The following is a 22945-nucleotide window of genomic DNA, read 5'->3' as shown; positions in this document are numbered from 1 at the left end:
CAATCCATCATAAACTTAAACCTAACACATGCAATCCAACAATGGGTCGACGCTTCTTCAAGAAGTCACTACAGCTGGCGAGGACAAAAGATGGAGCAAAGGATGGAATTCATGGAGGTGTTACGTTACGACCATTAGAGGGTTTGTTCATTAAACATCTATCTCACAGAAGTCCTCTCAATGCCACAATAAAGGGAACTCAATTTCTATCCCATACCTCTTATTTTTTCTTCGCTTACTTACTTTGGTGTCAAAGTGTTTACAATTATCACCCTTCATGAATCTCTTGATTTACAAATGTGACATTAATAATAAACAAAGCAAAAGCACTTAATTTAGTCAATCACAATTACTAGTTTGTAGGAAAAACCCCATACTGACACAAAAATTTATAAATTAATATCAGACTTGCTAACCTATGATAAATATGTCTGATATTATTCCACAGCTTAGTTTTAAGTTTTTATACGACATATAGAGAGCATCACAACGAGAATCAATCCTAATCAAGTGATTGAGAGAAAGAAAGCATATGCAATTCATTTTATATATTTTGTTTTATATATCTTTTAAATGACTAAATTTTCACCCAAGAAAAAAGTATTTGACTGCATTATATAGGTTTAGATTTAATCTCTCTTTATTTATTTTTTTCCAATTTCTTTTTAACTTACAAGAATATTTTTTTTCCTTACAAACTTATGGTATAACTTTATGACACCGTACTTTTTTTCCCCCTCATAGGTTCCCTTCTATTAAGAAGAATTCTATTCAAGATAAGCATTAAATGTAGATATATCTTTTAGTTAAATTTGAAACTTAGTTTACTAGAGAAAAAGTATTTTAAAATTTCTCAAGTGACCCACCAGGAAACAATTTCTCAGTTGCCCACACCAGCATGCTTCCCACGTGTTCTTATAACATAGAAAAAACATTTTCTTTTAAAAGTATTAAAAACAATTTTTTCCAATATTTTATGATTACTAAAAAAAAAAATAAAGAAATAATTAGTGGTATGTAATTGTAATCTATTTTAAGGAAAAGAAATTGCATCAAGAAAAGGAATAGCAAAAGGATTATATATTGCATATGGAAGAAATCTTGTTATTTCTTCCTAGAACATTCTGAATAAATTCTGAATACATAATGAAACTTGCAGAATTTGAATTCAAACCCTTCCTCTTTTTCACTTCAATTTTGATGTTACCTATCTAAAACCTTTACAGAAATTATCTCATTCTTCAATTACAGTTAGCACAAATCAACTAGCCACTCTAGTGGAAATTAAAGAACATTATGGTTGCTTGCACTAGAAGAAAACAAATTGATTCATCCCTTTCGATTGAAATCATCACCTTTAAGTTTTCATAGTACGTAATTTCCCAAAGAACTATGCAATGAAGAAGTACTTCAATTTCAACTCTTGATACGTCTCAAGGCAAGATAAGCCAATAATCTGTAAAACACAAACATGAAAAACAACACACCGATGCATCCCATTGTGCCAATTTGACCCACCACATCTTCATCAAGAAATTTGCAATTTGCACCATCACTAGTACTACCAACATGATTGCAACCGATTAGATTCGCAATTTTCTTGCCATCGCCATATTGAATTCTAGTTAACAACCTGTAACTATAGAATGTTGTGGATATATATTTGATCCATGCCACACAAGATGGCACCTTATGGACATAGTATCCACCTGTTAAAACAAATGCTAGCATTGTCACTGCTGCAACTGTGGAAGCTTGTTTAGCATCCATTATTGCAGCACCTAATGCAAGTCCAAGACCCTGCGACACAAGCACGAATCCGAGAACAACCAACAATGTCAAGAGAAAAGACAACAAATCAGGCTTCAATCCACCCATCCAATATGTAATGACGAGGAAAATTGTTGGAAGAAGAAGCTCCATTGGTAGGTCACCAACAATTCTAGCCATGAAATAGGATGATAATGTGTACATGCCAGAAGCTCTTTCTTTAACAAAGATTGCACGTTCTTGAGGGAACGCGAAGACAGAGTTGAAAGATGGGAATACACCCCAAAAGATTGAAATGAAGAAGAGTAATCCAAGCCTATCTTGAACGTTCTTATAATCTGAATGCCACCACATTAAACCAGCTAGTAAAGCAGCAGCAACAACTTGAAAAACTCTTAGTGTGTTGAAAGATTCATATTTTCTTTCTTTGAGACTTCTTTGGAGAAGAATACTGAATTGGTAAAACCAATCAAAGATGTTAACTCTGTCATTATATCTACGTTCTTTTGAAGAGCTGGTTCTTGAAGGGTGATGATTGTCTTTGGTTGAAGCATTGGTTGTGTCCATGCAAAGAGATTTTACCTTTGGACCAAGTACTGTGTTGTATGAATTAATTAGATTTTGCTTTATGTTTGGTCTATCTTTTTCACCTACACCATCTACATGGCAAACACCTACAAAATTCAAGATTAAGCTTGATTAATATCACCACCCTCAAACAATAAAATGTTCTTGTTGCACTTCAATTTTAAGAGTTCTAATTGCATTCAAATTCAAAAATAAGTGGAATTCATATTTCTTATTTAACCTTTAAAAAGTAGAGATTAATCAACTTTGAAAATTGAAACAAAAGAGATAAGGGACCACGTCAGATAGAAAAAAAAGGGGAAGATTATCTACAACAAAAAGTGAGATTGAAGCTTTATATGAAAAATCTTTATCAATAGTCCAATTATATGCAACAAAATAAATTATAGAAAGTGATAGATGTAGCAATACAATCATGCAATGGCCCACTAAAACACATAGTATATCATTTAATTTAAATAGCCGAATCTATTTGCACAAAAACATAGAAAGTACAGGATATATAGGTCCAAACAGGGACAAAAACTAAAGTAAAATGTGTTTAAATTAATCATTCAAATAAATACTTGATTAGTTGAGTATTCTAAAGTCTAAAGGGATCGGCTAGGGGAATAAACATGCTTAAATATGATAGTGGAATTTATAAAAGCTGATTTATGTGTTAATGTTATGGTGTGTCTCCACTAATATTGGTGCTGGAACTGGTTGGACCAGCAGCTCCTACTTTAATGTGCATAATATATCAATATCAATATATCCATTTATTTACTTTTTTATTCATTATAAAACTTTATGCCATCATACATCACTTTTGTGGAGAATTGTTTATATGGATGTAAAAGCAGCCCAACACGTGTTGCTCTCTAATAGATACTAAGATGACAGAGATTCTCAAAGAAAAGTTGGAGGAAAGAAGAAAAAGAAACAAAGTAAGGAAAAAGATGGGCAAGATCATTGTCAAAGAAGAAGTGAAGGTCAAGTTTTTTCCAACTGTAATGATGAATATGGAACAAACCTCATGACCATGGTATTGTGTTGATCAATCATTTTAAAAAAAAATTAATTTAATTTCAATTCATTTCTATCTTCCCTTCTTTTATAAAGAATAAATTTAAATAAAAAGGAAATGTTATTGCCAAAACTAAACATCCAAACGTTGTGACAATGACACTGATTATCCAACGTTGTACCAAAAACATTAGTAAACAAGTTGGTTAAGACCTCAAACTCAACTTTAATACTAATTCTTCTTATATACCTAAAAGCTTAACCTACCCCCTAAATATTACTTAGACAGTGATTGTGAGTTCACTTTACCAACCAAATCAAATCTTTTCTAAGTTTTAATATGTATAATTTTACTATCATATCTTATAAAGTTTTATTTACACCTCTCTTTTCTAATATATGAAATAAATAAGTTTTTAATAATTGTTTTAAATAATTAAGAAAACAAAAGCATCATGACAAATCTAATAGAAAAATATCCATTCCCACTTTTCTTAGGTGCTCTTTCATCTTTTATTTTCTTTTACAGCAAATTTATGGTTTCTCACGCTATCAATGGCGTCATCACTTCCACCAACATAATATTCAAATGGACCCAAGAATCAACGAAAAAGGTTAAGACATAAGAGAACACATCTCCATAATACTCTTTCAGTGCCAAAGATGTTTAACTCCATATAAGATAAAAATACCTAGTCAAAGAGCACTTACCATACAGTTAAATATCATGGATTATTATTAATCATTTCGGGTCCTTTTTATTTTTTATTTTTTTTTATTGAGATGAACCAATGTATACTAAAAGAAGCAAAATCCCAGCACATATAATAGATAGACCAGTTATATTCAACTAAAGTCCAATCCACTACTTAAGCATTACCAACTTTAAACCATATGCACGTTCTCATTTGACCATAAAATATATAGCTTTGGTCCACATTGCTACACTGGTCTAATATCTCTCATTAGTCATTACATCACTCCTTCCACAAACACTAAAGGGTTGAATATTGTCCAAAGAATTTCTACTAATTAACTCACATCACATGTATAACATTATTGACTTAATATGTTTGAGCATGCCATGATAAACAGAGAAAAAATAACGTGTACGTAGCTTTCTTTGTCTAAAGTATATATAAGTGTGAAAACAAAGTACGGTTTATGAATTGTGATAACAATGTGTACTAAAATTTGTACCAACTTAAATGATTTGTTTTGGCTTATCTACTCATTCCCATGCTACAAAACAAGTCAATCTAAATACTATTTTGGACGTCGCAAAGAAAGTGATTTTGATTCTGGATGTTAGATTAAGCTATTCCAGTCGAAAAGGACACAGTTGATGGTTCTAGTAATAAGGGGCCATGCCTTCCATAAGTGCACCGTATGCCTTTCAATTATTTTTCTTCTAGTTTTGGAATATATTTCTGGACCCCACATAAAATTTGGCACCAAGCTTAATTGATTGGAAAATTGAAATCTTTTTTCCTGTTTGCACTGTTTTCACTAAAAAATATTTGGAAAAAGATATAATGTTGTTGATAAATTTAACAAAAATATTGAACACACATCTGTCTTTCACAACATAGCTTTATTTGGAGATCTACATTATCTATCTATAATCTTATGGACTTTGTCCTCACACAAAAAAATAAAATTGTATGGACTTAAATTTTTTATTTTCTTATCAAAGTGATACTATTGAGTCAAAAATAAAAATATGAAAGTGATACTATTTAGTTTTAAGAAAGAAAAAAAAAACATGCCTCATCAGAAGAAACTATACTTGGAAAAAATTGTCTGAAAGAAAGAGTAATAAAGCCAGTGGCATACTGTTCCAAAAAAGATGGACACGTGGTGTGCATCATGTAATAATTGTTTAAATAAATAAAGCATATCTCAACTGATATGAAAATCAAAACCCATTCTTTTTTAATCGATTTGTTCCACTCAATGCAAGAAATCTTTATAGTTCTGCCCTTGCTTATACCTAAAATATACTTTCATTAAATTCAATAGTATTCTAATATATAAACTCTAAATAAAATCACAAACATCTCACCACTACCACAATATGTTGTATAAGAATAAGAATGGGTAACCTCTGCCAAGAAGCACTAAGACATTAACATATCATTTTTTATTAGAACCTATTAACTTAGAGGTGATTGAAATATTGAACTTAATAAAAATCTATTAAGGGACCCAGGGGAAGCAAAGTAGAAAAGAACATTAATTGATTATGGAATGTGTTCAACCTAAATTACGGTTAATATTAAACTTTTGACCACCCTTTTCTAATATTAAGGTCTCTTATATAATCATTCATCACTTGATTATCATTAGGGAATCGGGATATTTGTTTCCCGTTATAATGGACCGCTCTAATGTAAATAATTTTCTATGGTTCTCCTCTAAGCATATTCTATATTATATATTTATGCTCAAGTTGAACTTACTTTGTAAGTTATGAAATTATTAGCTTTACCAAAAAATAATGGAACTCTAATGATGATTGCCACCGGTTTTAGTTGCAAAGTAGTGTGTACATCTTATAGATGGTTTTGACTAATGTACACTTGAAGAGAATTTTTAAGGAGGAACGCTAACAACACTAATTTTATTATTCAGATTTACATGAACTTCGTCTGATAAAAGAGTTGGTGTTAGAAATAGAACGATGAATTAGACTTTAGATTTTGGATACGTAGAAAGTACTACAAGGTAGCGTTACTAATAAGTATGTACCAAGTATAAGAAATCCCAAAAATCATAGTGGTGAAATAAAACCTAGATCAGAAGTGGACCATATGTAATATATCATGGTGTGTTGTCGTACCCATGGGTGGCAATTATAGCAATGTAGAATTACATTAAATAATGCCTGCCACAGTATGTTGTCTAACTTAATGTCTTTATTGACGTTCTACTAAACAAACAAAGTTACCCACCATACCCATACTCTAAAATGTCCACCCTCAAGCTATCACAGTCAAAGTTTTTTTGGAAAGATCTACAAGAAGCAACATCGTTAATTGTATCTCAGTTAGATTTTTTAAAACATTTCTATATCAGTGTTGAATTTTGGCAAAATCAAAATCATCATGTCATCCTAATCCTAATTTTATTAAAACTCTAAAGTTTGTTAATTCAGATATAAACTAAATCCCATTTTTTTAATTATACACTCCCCTCATAATAATTCTCACAACAATATAATAATAATTTGCACTAAAACCCCAAATTTTGTTTGTGATTTTAGATAAAATGACAAATCATCTGAAACTCACACAATTACAATATTTTAGGTTCCTTAAAAACGTTTAAATTGACAGTATCAACATTGTCAATTGACTTAAGTCTTGCAGACACTTATCACAAGTTAAAATAATATAGTGACGCTCAGTTCAAATTATCTCACTTTCTTTTATATTTTTATTATATTAGTTTCTTATTATGTTAGTTTCTAAAATAGTTTTTTTTTTTTAAGGATAGTTTCTAAAATAGTTAACAAACATCTATAGGTAAATATAATTTTACAATTTTTTGTGTCAGTATATATATATATCCATTAAATTGATATAGATATATCAAAAACCAAAATGACTTTAATGACACATAGTTTTATACCGACCTATAATAAAAACTTATCAAATCTCTACAAAAACTCACTTTACGCCTAGTTTTCAAAAAATGATTATCGCATGCAAAACTATTCAACATTCTTATTTTCACAAACAAAAAATATATATTTAAAGTGTAATAACAACTTGATAAAGAGAAACATAAACAATGAATTTGAACGTACCGTTAGCAAGATCAAGCATAAAATCCGCCGGATTAACCGGAAACGACGGCGCGAATCCAACCGACTCAAAATATCTCATAGCTTCTGCTCCTTTCCCATAATACATACAATTTCCCTCCGACAACACAAGCACTCTATCAAACATCTGGAACACACGACTCGACGGCTGATGCACCGACGTCACCACCGTCTTCCCCTTCCTTGCCAACGATCCCAACGTTGAGACTAGTCGGTGCGCAGCCGTCGAGTCCAGTCCAGATGTTGGCTCATCTAGTATCAACAGAGCTGGATCCACCAACATCTCATGAGCTATACTCACGCGCTTCCTTTCTCCACCGGAGACACCGCGGATGAAACTGTTTCCAATGATAGTATTTTCACACTTTGTTAAACCTAGTTCCGCGATCGCGGACTCTGCTGCTGCCACCTTCGTTTCCCGAGTAAGTTGTCTTGGGAGACGAAGCATGGAGCAGAAGACTAACGTTTCCCGAACAGTCAAATGAGGGTATAAGATATCATCTTGTGTAACGAACCCGGTTCGACGGAGAATGGTTCGGTCTAGTTTTGATGAGTTAGCGAGAATTGTTCCGGTGAGGTTGTGTGTATGAAGTCTTCCAGCTAGTGAGTTTAGGAGCGTTGATTTTCCGCTACCAGATGGGCCTAGGATGGCTAGGATCTCTCCTGGGTAAGCTATTCCTGTTACGTTGTTAAGAATGATTCGCTCTTGTGTTGATCTTTGATCTGACGGTGATGATTCGAGTGGTGTAAATAGTTTCTTGATGCACCCTCCTTTTGCTGATTTGTTCTCTATCTTAATTCGGTATCCCACGTCCATGAACTGCGTTGCATGAAATGAGCATATTAATTAATGAATTTGAAATTTCATTTTCATTTTAATTAATTATTGTTATAATTAATTAATTATTTCTAACAATAATGAAAAAGACAAGTATGTATAGAGGGTCATCCTAGTCAAATTCATGACTCGTGAATAAAATTAAAATTAGTGATTGATTTTATTATATGGTTGTAATTATAATATATAGTTGTAATATTAAATATTGTACCTTAAGAGTGATTGGGTAAGAAGAAGAGAGTAAAGTAGGAAGGTCACATGATTCTCGGGAGCTATGTTTGGGAGGGGTATGAGTGTTGGAAGAGTCTACGTTTGGAGATTCTACACCACCAAATGCTTCTTTTGTTGTTGGCATTATTACTTTTGTTACGTTGTTTGTATGTTTGTTTTGTCTCACAAGTTATTTGAGGACAAAAAGAGAAGATATATAGTTTGGAAAGGATGGAAGAAATGATGGTGAGTGAGTTTGAAGGGTATGGCAAAGAGAGGAAGAAGTGTGAGTAGTGAATGAATGAAGTGAGAGGAACAAGGGATAGGAATACAATGGGGTATTTATGGAGGGATCATGACCCATGACACTGCCACACGTCAATGTGGAACCTCCATTTTGAGGGTTGCAACGTGGCAATCATATATGTGCATCTAGCCGCTTAATTGGTGAAATTTGTTCATGGAAAAGTATCCACTTTCTTTGCTTTTTCTTTCTTTATTTATGTCTTTTTTTTTGTTTGTTATCTTTTAGTTTTATTTATTCAAATCCAAATAGAAAAAAATGAAAAAGTGATGGAAAATTTAAGTTGGACTCTTTTTCTTAATGGGTAAAAAGAAAATGAACTATGGGGGTTTAGCAAAAGAGCTAGTTAGTTAGACATCAAATGTAACACTCATACTAAACGTATCTAGAAAGTTTAGCATGTGCATTACCTTTAGTATTGGATACATTAAAATTTACAACAATAAAGACTTTGAATGAATATTATACACAATAATACGCGTTCGTACAGTCAATGATACACACTATTTATCCAAGCATAATACATCACTCTTAAAATCCATAAGAACTCTTGTAGTGGGTATGAACGAGTCCTTGCTGAATATCCATTCGATCAAAAGCGTGATACATCCTGCTATCCAACCTGTTGAACTGAAACAAATAAGGATTGGGATGAGACATAATGTCTCAGTGAGTTCTACCTAATCCTAGGCTATAGGTAACCTCGGGGGAAACCTAGGGTTACCACGTGTCTACATTACAACCTGCCGGTTGATTATACGTGTGTGCGCTTGCTTGCCTAGACGGTTGTGCATACTAGATCTGTCATAGGTTCTTCATATCTTAGCTCAAAGGTCTTTTCTTGCTCTACATGTCATGGCGGTCAAGAGAACCTAGAACCGCTATGTCGAGATACGATAAATGCATCCCGACCTAAACATAAGTCATTCATGACATGATCCTAGACCGGACAATCGGGGAAATACTAAAATCGTCTTCGGTATAACTTCTTGGTCTTATCTTGATTCCTAAACTTATACATAACTTGCATCTTATCGTAAACGTAAGCATATCATTTCATTTTCATTCATTAAGGTAGCGGTTATTGTTGAACAAACAATATTATATGAGTTCATTTTACAGATTAATCCCGAGTGGAGTAACCTCGGAAGTTAATCCCTTACTTGACCGATGAAAACCTAGCTAAGGTACATCAGACTCCCTCAGTGGCGTGCGGGCCTACCTTGCGGAGTGTATCTCGTTCCCCTTGTGAGAACCTGTCATATCCCCATTGGTGTGGATAACGGAAAGACACGACACTTACATCTTACTTTATGGTCTTGACCATATATGATACTTGTCTTAGTATTTGCTTACTTAATCATGCTTAATCATAATGAAGAGATTATGCCTATCACTTCACAACTTAACTTGCTTAGGGTTCTTGCTAACTTTCTAGTTCTCGACGATCTATGTTGAGGCTCTATGTTTTCCCCATTCTTAGTTCATCGTTACCCGAATAAACATGTGAAACTCTCTTGTACCATTCTTGATGTATATGTTAATATTGGTCATGATTTTCATTTCAAGAATCATTTGATGTTATGTGCATTGCTTAGATGTTGTTTAGGGGTTATATAGTTAGAAAACATCGTAAGAAAAGCCTCAGATTGCACTACGACCCCATAACAAGTCAACAAACCAATGAGAAGTTGGCAAGGACAGAGCCAACTCGCTATAAGCTAACTTTTGGCGAGTTTCTTCGGGTCAGTAGTGCTGATTTTGCATTTTTGACATAAACCACATCCAATTCAATCCTGCAATGCATCATACACAACCAGCAACTTATATAAACATCATAAAAACATCTTGCATGGAAATTTTAACATATAAACAACAAGATTGGCATTTGGGTACTAAAATCTCATCATTCTAAACATAACATATTCCATGATTTTCTCACTAGATTTGTGCAACCCAAGGGAGGAAATCTATCTATAGAACTCACCTAGATGATTCCTACAACAAGCATAATGAAGGCTTTAATCTCTATCCGTCCACCAATCTAAACCCTTGCTCAATATGTTCTAATGATCCTATACAATCCATTCCAATTCTTGTAATTGTTTCTTCTTCAAGGAGTTACTCTAATTCTTGCTTGCTCACCAATTTCATGCATTTGGAAACTTTGATGGCTTAGAGAGGGAGAGATGGGGCGACACTCTAGAGAGAGGGAGGAGAGAATTTCATTTCTTGTAAAGTTAGAGAGAGAGAGAAAGAACAATGCATAATGAATAATTTGTGACCAAACCTACTTTTATACTCCTTATGCGAAAATACTGAAATGCCCTTGTTCCTAGTCGCATTTATGCTAACACTGATGATTAACCCATGTTTAACTGACATTGTATCATAGTTCATTTCTCGTTGTAGTGAATTCCATGGACATTGTTCTCTGACACACTTTCAACTGATATAATTCCAATGCTGACGAGTGGGATATTACAGCAAATGCAAGGTTTGCGACGTGAGGGAAACCAATCCACACAGACGACGTCATTGATATGAATTGATCAAGTAGGTTTGCGATGTGAATAAGCGTTTTGTCAAGTCGGATGTTTGGGATGGTAACGACAAACACGTTTAAGTTAGTTAGAAAGCAAATAGCGAGAGGTATTAGGTGGAAAATTTGTACCTTGCATTTTCTATGAATGTATTTATAGGCGTCGAACAAGAATCGTCGAAGAGTGGGGAAGGGATCATTATGAATGATACCCATCAATGTCAGGATCCAATAGTCAATCAAAGGCGTTGCAAGTCGTTGAGATCTTACAAGCTAAAGATGATCTAAAGCCGTGAAATTTATTATGTTGCATTGGATCGATGTGGAAATGGGCCTCGAGATGACCAAGAAATGAGCCTTGGGCTAGTCAATAACAATAGAATTATGCTCTTCACCCAGCACTTTTCGCTCGCGCCCTGCAGTCATTCCAAAAATACCTCTGCACTAGTTAACTCACGTAGGTTATAAACTCTGCGTGAGTTAACTCACGCTAGGGAAAATGTAAATTTTCTTATTCATTTGGCAGCTAGTACTGCTTTATGTGTAATTGCTATATATGCTATGCAGCAAGAAACCTTGTTCTATCCACTAGTTCATATTAGAGAATTTTATCGAGTATAAACATCTGTGATTATACTATGCAGCAAGCAACTCTCGGTTGAACAAGTGGAAATTTTCTTAAGCTTTTTAGACAATAGTGGTCGCCACCTAATCATAGGCTAATATAGACATCTTAACATGTGTTGTTTGTCCAAAACTCCACCTCATCCATCTTCTTTTTCATTGAATGCAACCTGGCCAACTTCTGATTTTGGATTGAAATGCATTTTGGCTATGCAGCAATAAAAACACGACTGTCCTTTTGGAATTATGAACCAGTGTGAGTTAACTCACACAGTGTTACTTAACTAGTGCATAGTTTTACACTTGCGTTAGTTAACTAACGCAAGGGTAAATTTAAAACGGCTGCAGGACGCGAGCAAAATGTGCTGGAGTGCATAATTCATAACAATATTCTTCACATAGTTTAAGAAAAACTTTTTCTTCAATCTTGTTCTTAAAAAATATATATGATGTTTTAAACATTTATCCTTACAATTGTTGTTAATATAATAGGAGAGAGATAATACATTTCTTGTGAATATTTCATTAATGATATTAAATGACATGAAATATATATAAAGTCAGTCTTTAAAATTGCAGATTTTAATAAACAATTTTACCACCACAACAATTAATAATGTTGCAGATTTTTTAAAATTGTTTGATACTGATAATATTTTATAATTGAATTTCGGTCTCTGTATATAATAATGCAACGTCCTACCAACTAAACTATGCTCACGGACTAATTCTAATATACTCTACGCCCTATCTATCCACTTCTATATTTAGGACTGACAGTGACCTTTGAACATTAGGAATAGATGTCAACCCATTCACTTGTTGGAATATGACTTCATCGATGACCTTGTTTTTTTTGAGGAAATAGATGACCTTGTTATCAACGCTATGTTTGTTTACATAAAATAGAGTATGAAGAACAATTAACTCTTAGATATTTGTAGATCCACTGACCAACCATGTCTCGCAATAAATTAATTAATGATAAAGTAAGGTCTCGTTTCTTGAAATGGATAAAATTGCTGAATTTCAATCAATGCAAGTTAAAAATTGCAACATTCACAACTACCGTAACTTTTTTTAATGGCGAAATCATACTTCCTTCATTCTACAATGGAGTGCCTCAATTAGTCATTTCGGATAGATTGAGTAAAAGTGTTAGAAGTGAATGAGAGTCGGTGATAGCTTTAGAAAGGAAAATGCTAATTAGTCATGGCAATGCGGTGTGGGATAGGGACAAGTTTTATCTTCTTCGTCTCAATATCTTACTCTCATATATTTACATGTTACCCTACTCATATTCAATGAGGATCAGAAATCGAATCTCATCTCGATTCTCGACAGGTTTGAGTATCCCCGTATCATCCATATACCAGATGCAATGTTATAATATATTATCCAACAAAGAGTTGACGTCGATCGATGACTACGATTATAGAGAAGGAAGAGAGTGAGGGTGTGAGATGTGAAAAATGAAGAGAGAGAAATATGAGAAGTGGGTGTCCTCTGACACACCGAAACTCTGATTGTACGAGTGAAATTATTTAGGGTTTGAGTTTCTATTTATATAAAAAGAGTTATAAATTGATTTTTTACATTCGAAACGGGTTTGAGTATGAGTTTGAGGTTAGTGTCTATATCCATGTTACTTGTTTCATACCCGTGTTTTAAATCGGAGAAAACTCAAACGCATACTCAAACCTAATGAATGCGAGGGAAACCCGTCAAACTGGATTTGGTTCAGGCGGCTACTCGCGGGTACGGGTTTCATGCTTAATTCTAATGAGTGCCTTGGAGAACTCTTGAATGATCCTAAATAGTACGTTTTTATAAAAAAAAAAAAAAAAAAAAAAAAAAAAAAAAACAAATATTGTATATTTAATGCATTAAAAATGAAAATATTTGACTTTTTTAAAGAATAATTAATTAATATGGAATCCTTAAAGAGTGTTCTCAAGACACTCGTTAACAAGACTTTTTTTGAAATTATTCTTATCATGTATTGGAATATATTAACTAGAGGACAAAATAGAAAAACAAGTATCAATAAAGTTTTGTCTTCATAATCAAAAGTTCCTTCACTTTGTGACAATTTTTTTACAGAATAGGGTCGCTTATTGTTGGACATAAGGTGTATTAGAGGTCTTGTTAACTAGGACCTTAAATGCATATGCTAAGAAATTTAAAAGTATAAATTTTGCTTTGAAAAGGATAGTTTTTGTACTTTTAAGAAAATTATTGCATGACTTTTGAGACATAATTACTAATTACTGTATGTAATTACATGTTGTTAATTACTCTTTTCGTTAAGATATATGCTAGCATTTTTATACATTAGATACGAAAATGAAACACGTTACGACGGGTGCTCAAGACCTTACTACAAAGCCAACTAAAACATGCAACAACAAAAAAAACACAAGAAGAACCGCAAAAAACAACAAGGTGAAAGAATGTAGGAAACCACAATCGTCACATTTGTGTCCCAAACACCTTAAGAACGGGTTTATGCAAAGCACGTCACCCACTCTCTTAACAGGCCCTTGCTCGAACAACATTCAACACGGACGAACAAAAAGACAACTCTTAAGTCCACAAATGAGCCACATCTTTGAATAATGTTGTTAATCCATCCTCGGATGCGGTGTCCAAAACTTGCACATAGTTAATCGAAATCAACTCGAAGCACTCATGGACATGTCTACTGCTTCAAGGTATCATCTTGAACAATGAGACAATGACTTGAGAAGGAACTATTTTGAATTGGACCAAAATCCAATCTTGATGTCAAAGTCCGAATAAGACGCATAAGTACAACTACAAACCATCATTACCGACAACGAGCAGTTGAACACATAATAAGGCTTCATAGTTAATATGAGCCCACAAACTACGATCGAATGATCGCTCAGCCTTCATGTTGTAAAGGGTGCAATTATCTAACAATTATGCTTTGTGGATTTGCAACACCTTTAAAGGAAGCAACCCACTGCAAAAAGAAAATGTACACATTCTCATTTTGAGAAACACCTCAAAGTTTTTTGAAACCTCAATGACCTAAGTGTTCGAGTGTTTTTGTAGGTACACCACCCCCATTTCGGTGAAAAACAAGTGCACTCCACTGCTTTACACCTACTCTAATCATTGGCAAATCAATAATAAAACCACAGTAAGTAATTTAAACAATACATTTAGATGAAAATACTCAAAAAATAATTGTGTAAACAATAAACACTCAAATTTTATTGAGCACATGAGTAACGAAAAATCATGTGATGAAAACAATAGATTATCAATGGAAGGTTTTCAACGGTCAATCAATCTACACAAAATTATTCCAAATGTGTGAATGTGTGTGTTCTGAATTGGTCAAAAACTCAATCCGCATGATAATAGTCCATCCATAAGGTAAGGTCCAATAAAACATCAAACTCAATATTCTCTCTTATGTCTATATAAGGGACACAACACTACCAATTAATGTATGTTCATTCATTCTCTTGTCCCACCCATCGTATTCACTTCTTTAACGTTGAAGTGTCTTTTGCAGATATAGCCGAGCAACTTCTTACATTGATCAGCTCCATATTGAGATTATGGTTCTATCAAACCTAAGATTAACCTAGAGTCATCCAAGCAAGCCTTAATTTATGACTCGGCTTGGTGAGTATAGTAAGAGTCTGAGGTGATGGACATGGACTCGTGTTAATTACAAGCGGAAAAGAATCTTTTGATGCCGTCACTAAATTCAGTTTGTGCCATAAATGGTGCGTATTTAAAGCGTTTATTTTTCATCCTACTTTTTATTTTTGTCCGTGTACAACTTTGAAAACAGTGTTAGTTGATAAATTGAAGGAAAAAAAAAAGTCAAAATCCATGCATACGTAATAATGTGTCAAAATCTTCCTTTGTCATGGACATATTTTCTTTCTTCATTGGAGACGGTGGTGTGTTAGATTGAGATACTATGTATGTAGGAGAAGAGAAGATTCATAAATGTGCGATTTAGAGGTTTGTATTGGATTGAGACTTAAAAAAATTATAATATTTTTGTTGTGTAATTCAATCAAAAGTTTTATAACTGTGGTATTTAATAAAAACAATCAAGAGAAATTTATTGATATTCAATTGAAATTCCTCGCAACTTAGAAAATGTGTGAGTATTTAAAAGTATACAAATTTGACGGATTCTTTTAGGGAGTGGATTTTATTAGGAGGCTTTTTAATTGGAAATGTAAATACTTTTTTTTTTTTTAAGAAATCAAAATGAAATTATATAACACACCAAGCAGCAGTTCCCAAGCACAAGGTGTACCTAGAATACCACTAAAAGTTACAAGAGTTAATGATCACAACAAACAGAGATTACACTAGCTAGTCAATGCCCAAACAAACTAAAGGGTTTGACCACCATCTTTGCGTACCATAAACCCTTATGATTTTCTCATACTCTCCCAAATCTTTTTCGGCGGTAGGGATTTATATTTCAGTTCTTTTTTTTTTTCTCCTATTCGTTGTCAACTTGCTTTCCTCAAAAAAAAAAAACTTGCTTATAATTTTGCGACATAACAAAAGTGCCTATCGAAAATTCTTCAACTTGTCAACTAAGAGTTCTGCAACGTAACTGATTTTGCTATGACTCATTGATTCTTTGTATATAGATTTTTTTTTTTCACACTAACTTGATCAACTTGTTTAGTATGATTCATTGTTATATGTATATATTTTTTGACAATTGATTTATTGTTATATTGATTCATTGATATTGTGTTGTTAATTATTATTCTATTGTGTGGATTATTTAGACAACATGTAACGATCATGTGTTTTGTAGTAAGATATTAGAAATCGAGGAATTGGTTCATAAGTTCTCTTTGTGATATTCATTTTTTGGATAACACATTGATTCAACTTGTTCTTACTATGAGTACAGGGTGGAGCCAATTCTATCATGGAATTGATAGTTTTTCAGTGTAGGGGTTCTTAAACAGGGTTTTCTGATTTCATGTGTCTTATCTTTTTTGTAGACTTGATCGACTCTCCCTTGCTTTTGGGCACCGGGAGGGGACCATTTTTTTTTATTTTTTATTTTTTGAAGAGGGAAGGAGGTTTCTTGTGTTGATTTTTTAGTGACTTCAAACAAATGTTTTTTTTTTTTTTTTGGTGTTTGTTGGGGTTATTTGTTTTGGGTCACATTTAATGTGTTTTTTCTTGAGAATTGATATTTGCATTTTGTAATAATTTTTGGACAAATTTTTCTCACACTCATATCGTTTTCTTATTCTCTCTATTATTTTTTATCGATATAAAAAGAGAAAAATAAAATTGTCAAAAAAATTATCACATAAATAGTTGTATAAATATCATTATTCATATTTTCTTTGTACATTTGTTATCGGTTTTCTTATATATATTCCATTAAAAAAAAACTATACTCTGCAGCTAAATATTACTGTAAATGTACTCAGTCAAATATCTTCTTTATAAAAAAAATGGATCACTCTCGTTGACTAAGATTATGTGCAATTTTAAATTCAATTGTAGAACTGTTACTAATTATCTAACAGCTGACATCAATAGTATTCTATCACAACAAAATTGAATGCAACAAATAAATTCTTTTCATGTTTATCTTGAACGTGATGTATGACACCGGATCATTTGCATTTGCTCCCGGTTTCATATACCAGTACACTGTATGTTATAACTATTTGGATTTGCTTTTGTCAAAAAAATAAATTAAAATATTTGGATTGAGAAATGATATTTGGATAATTGGTGAAATTTTATTAGCAAAAATATGAATATATATTAATAAAGTATACGTAGACAGTTTGAGGAAGTCAGTATTCTCCATTTCTTTTAAATGGAGAGTTTCATTTAAAAAGAGAAAGACATGCACGAAAAAAACAAATAAATATATCGTGTATTATTAACAATGCAAAATGATATCACGTGAGTTTGGCTCAGCTGATAGGATATTGCATATTATATGTAGAGGGCGGAATTCGAACCTCAGACATCTCATTTCTCCATATTTAATTGTGTGAGCTCTAAGACTACTTGACAAAAAACAATGCAAAATGATCTAATAGATCATGTGACATATATAATAGACTTCAATTAAATCGTAGATGCAACAGTAGTAGCATTGATAAAATGATATTAGTATTCATTGTATCTACTTTGGTACTATCACATCTTTGATAGATAATATATGGTTGCATCTACTTTGATAGAATCTATTTTACATGAAAATAATAAAATATAAGATATTTTTATAAGTTTTTATTTTAGTGAAGATATTTTTATAAGTCATAGATAATTAGTCATTACATATTAAGGTCGGAAGAGGAGCCCCTGAACCTTTTTACACTTTTTTTTGGTATGTAATTTTCAAATGGATCGGAACATGATGATTTACTCGATAATATTGTTTCACTCTTTGATTATTTTTTATCCTCTTCTTTTGCTAAAGAACATTAAAAGGGATTTATTCTCATTTGGTATGCAACAATTTAAAAAATTTGAAAAGCTCGGAATGAGGTTATTTTTACTTCCAAAACTTGGAAGGTGGAGGAGATTGTAAAAGCAAGTAAAGTCACCTCTTAAAGATGATTTATAGCTAGAAAATTAGGGGGCCTTATTTGTACTACAACCTTTTTCTTTGTCTCTCTTCAAAAAAAAAAAAAAAAACCTTTTTCTTTGTCTTAGTACTTAATGTAGGGTGTTTTTTTGCAAGGTGAGTACCCTTTATATATACTTTTCCCGGTTTATAGCGGTTAATTAAGTACTCTTTATATTTCTCTTATTATATAATAAATATTGATGTTAAAAAGAAATATATATATATATATATATATATATATATACACACACATGTGTGTATTAAATAAATGGGCCCAAGGGGGTTAAATAAATGGTAACCACCTTAACCCACTGCAAAATGGTCAACAATAGAAAGAAAAAAACATAAAAAATTATTTTAAAAATAAATAAATACAATAAATTGTTTAGGTATGGTATCAGGTAGAGTGTGTTATAGTAAAGTTTGGTTTGGTTTTAAGATTAAAAGTTATCTTAACTGTAAGATAAAAGATTATGTAGTTTAGGTTGATTTGGTTGTTGCGGTTTTTGGCGAGATAATTTTTTTTTGTCAACATTAAAATCAAGTTAAAAAGTTAAAACAACTTATTTTCTACAATGTTTTAAATTTCATCAACATAAACCAATTTACAAACATGATCAAAAAAGTAACCATCTTTGATTTACATTCTCCAAAAGTTCTCATTGAATTTCTATGATTTAAGATATGTCTAACATAAACTGCAAAATTAGTGCATGTAACATCCAATAAAAGAACATATATAAAATTTTTAAATAAAAACAAAGAAAAAACTTAACAAGAGAAAAAACATGGCATTCTATAAAATATCCCATGAGTTTCTATAAGTATTTGGTTGGGTGACATAAGTTTAATTAGTGTTTCTCTTAAGTTGTTAAAATAAAAACACAAACCTAACAAAACCGCGCTGTTAGAGGTGGCAAAACGGGTCCAACCCGTCAGATTGGACCATTTAGCCCAATATTTTTGCCAGGCAGAGTCAAAGTTTTGAACTTGCTTCCTATAGCTGGCTAGCCCCACTTAACTTGTTGAAAAAACGGGGTGGGCCAAACCGCTTAGCTCTTATTTTTAATCTTATTTTATCCTTTTGGATATATTTTGGTTGTTGAATATATTTTAAGATTTGTTTTATGTGGTAGATTTGTTTTATGTTGGCAAATTTTTCTTATTTTGCTATTAGGTATGATGTTGAGTTCGACAATTCGTTAATTATTTTGTTTTTACCACTAATTTATTTGTTGTACATTCTTTTATATTTTTCATGATAAAACAACATAGTTTTTTTAACAAATTAAGTTGTAAGAAAATGCATTAAAAAAAGTTGTTTTTTTTTCTCTAAAAGAAGTTTTTTGTTTGGCAACCGGTCCACTAACTCGTCTGTCCACCACTATATGGAGCAGGGTGAGATTTTGGACTCGAGCACCTAATTTGACTCAGCTCATCTCGTCCCGTTTTAAGCGGACTTAGACAGAACTAAATGCGAACCAAATGCATGTTTTTACGGTTTTGATTTAGATTGGTTCAATTTACGATTTTTCTATTGAGTTGGTTCAGTTTTGAACACCTAGCAACAGTGCCCACCCAAATAACTACAATACTAAGAGCATCCACAATTTTATTTTATTTTAGGGAATAAGAGCATCCACAATTGAGACAATCATTTTTTGGTACTTAAATAGGTTACATGTGTAGACATCATTCATTTATAATTTTTTTAATATTAGTACTTAGTAAGCACTCAATCCCTCCAACCAAACATTTCACACAAATTTATTAAATTTGACTCACTAATCAACTATCAATAACTTTATATTATTACATTTCAATTTTTAATACTAAAAAAGGTATAATTCTCATTTAAGATTGGGAATCTTAGGTGAGACCTCAAGTCCTACGAGATCTCGAAAAAAAAATCAATTAAAATACCTCCTAATAGATTTCAGATCTTAAATGATTAATAACTTTCTATTGAAGATGATCGAGTAAATAGTCAATTTCCCCCCTAAAATTGTAGGTTTCGTCAATTACCCCCCTGAAATTAACAAAACTTCAATTACCCCCCTGAAATTGCATAACGTTAATCAATTTACCCCATTCGTCAAATTTTTTTGTTAACTGTTTACGGTTATGATCAAATACCCCCCTGAAATTTTGCACTTATGTGCAAAATGCCCCCTAAACTTGAAAATTTATATATTTTTTTATCCTTGACTCAAGATATTAAATGCAAACAAATTAACAATTATTGATCATATAAATCTGTATGGAATGTATGTTTATGCAGCTATTGGTCATATAAATCTTTATGAAAGGTATGTTACTCTCATGTGTTTTAAATATATACATATATAGAAGACTTTTTTTACACAAGTTGGTAATTATGTTAGAGTATGCAGTCATAAAGTACACAAGTCTTTGATAATTGTGTGTCCATAAAGAAAATTCATAGGTTAATATATGCAGAAGGAAGAAGAAACAAGGCTTGTTGATAAATATGAAATATGAATGAAAAGGCTGCACATGACAAAACCATGATTTCTTTGGCATATATTCATTCACTTTCTTGTGAATAGAATTTTTATGACAATAGGTACAATATACTACTTGAAGAACTAAATGTATGATTTTTGGTAAGAAAAAAAAATCTAAATTTTTAAGCTTAAGGGGCATTTTGCACATAAATGCAAAATTTCAGGGGGTATTTGATCATAACCGTAAACAGTTAACAGAAAAATTTGACGGAGGAGTAAATTGATTAACGTAGTACCCTCAAAAAATGAGGCCATGTCCGATGCATGCCGTAAACATGCTCAAGTATGTCGTCATACATTAACTATTTTCATTATTTTTTTTCCTTAAAACTTCTCCGTCTTTCCCTCAAAATGAAAATTTGGTATAATTATATTTTGGGTTAAATATGTTTCTGGTCCTTATAAAATTGGAAATTTTTAAGTTTGATCCTTACTTAATTTTAATAGGTTTTTTAGTCTCTACAAAAAAGAATTACTTCAAATTTTAGTCCTTCTTACAACAAAATTTGTTTAATTATCCTTAAACTCTTAAATTTTTGAACTGTTTTTTTTAGACAAGTTTAGAACACTATGAAAGGTTCATTTACTAAAATTTGGAATTTTTTAACATGAAACGAATTAAATATGAATTTTTTAGAACGACAAAAGTTAAATTAACAAAATCTGGACGTAAAAATCAAATTTACAACAACTTTTTGTAGATGAACTTTTCGTAATGTTCTTAACACTTCTGTTAAAAATTGTTCAAAAACTCAAAAGTTTAAGCATAAATTAAACAAATTTGAATTGAGGAGGGACTAATACTGAGTGCAGAAATTATTTTTATGGACTAAAAAAACTTATAAAATTAAGTAAGGATTAAACTTAAAAGATTCTAATTTTATAAGAACCAAAAACATATTTAACCCAATTTTCAGTGCCTTGTTCCTACCTATGGTTGCTATATGGGATATTGCTTTGTTGACTATTGAGGACACTTGGGTTTGAAAGACTAATTTGGATGGTTCGTTTCATACAATAATCTTAGAATAAATTACACTCTTCTTCCCTTAAAAATGCTTGAATTATACTCTCCTCCCCTCTTATGTTAAAATATACACTCCTCTCCTTTAAAAAGAAAAATTTATACTCTCCTCTCCCATAAGATGCTTAAATTACATCATAGTATGTTTGAAGTTCGGTTTGAAAGTTACACCACTCACCCAGTTTTCAAATTTTCATATGATAGACTTTAAATAATTCTTTTCCCTAAACGTTTTTTCTTACATAATAAAAAACTGACTTTTTTTTTTTTTTTAACAAAAATAAATGATATTCATTTATTTACATTGATAGAGTATATCAATATAATATAAATTTAAAGTTGATAAAAAAAATGAATATGCGAACAAACTCACATAATCTATGTTCATAGCATAAAACAACAAAGTACATATTCCTACAAATATGACTATTTAAGTCTTCAAAACACACATCTCTTTGGATCTGAAATGCTGACAACGTCAAAGTCATTGATTTGACTTGCACTTGATCAAAACTAATATTTCAACCTAAATCAATAAACACCGCATTAAAACGGTTAAATACAACATATTGCATAAAAATAGAAAATCAAAAGAAACAAAGTCGTGCTAAGATGAAGAAATCACATAAAAAACAAAAGATAACTGAAAATATGTGAAAAACACTTATTTAACTAAAAGATATAAAGGAAAAAACAATTTGAAGGAATGATTTTGGATAAAAATAAACCATAAATCATCCCTCCACATGAGTAAAAATGAACTATAAATCATCCATCTTCACTAGATAGATAGAAATAAAAAAAAATGGTGACATCTAAAATTTATAGAAAGGAGAAGAGAGAAAAGTGAAGCGGCTACGTCTTCTATCCTTATGCTGACTTGGACTTTCCAAGTTACTAGCCCTTTCATAATACTAATATGGAGGAATCTATTTCTAATTGTCTTCATTTTTGTGTCTGCGTGTTGTGAAAGTTTAATAAAATGTTTTTTTAGGGATATATATAAAATAATAATATAACGTATATGATTCTTTAAAAAAATAAAACTTACA

General features: G+C 31.9%; 1 protein-coding gene across 1 annotated transcript; it reads right to left on the bottom strand.

Annotated features, from left to right (window-relative positions):
- Positions 1–1182: 1182 nt before the first annotated feature.
- On the bottom strand, positions 1183–8564 carry LOC25484977 (ABC transporter G family member 25). The gene is made up of 3 exons (XM_013614075.3): positions 8245–8564; positions 7178–8015; positions 1183–2444 (listed from the first exon to the last, which is right to left on the bottom strand). The coding sequence occupies exons 1-3, from the start codon at positions 8386–8388 to the stop codon at positions 1417–1419; spliced, it is 2010 nt and encodes a 669-aa protein (XP_013469529.1). The 5' UTR covers positions 8389–8564; the 3' UTR covers positions 1183–1416.
- Between the last annotated feature and the right edge of the window lie 14381 nt (positions 8565–22945).

This window comes from Medicago truncatula, chromosome 1 (genome assembly GCF_003473485.1).
Source record: "Medicago truncatula cultivar Jemalong A17 chromosome 1, MtrunA17r5.0-ANR, whole genome shotgun sequence".
Lineage (NCBI taxonomy): Eukaryota > Viridiplantae > Streptophyta > Magnoliopsida > Fabales > Fabaceae > Medicago > Medicago truncatula.
Note: the sequence above shows the minus strand (reverse complement) of the source record. Positions and strands in the feature narration are given on the sequence as shown.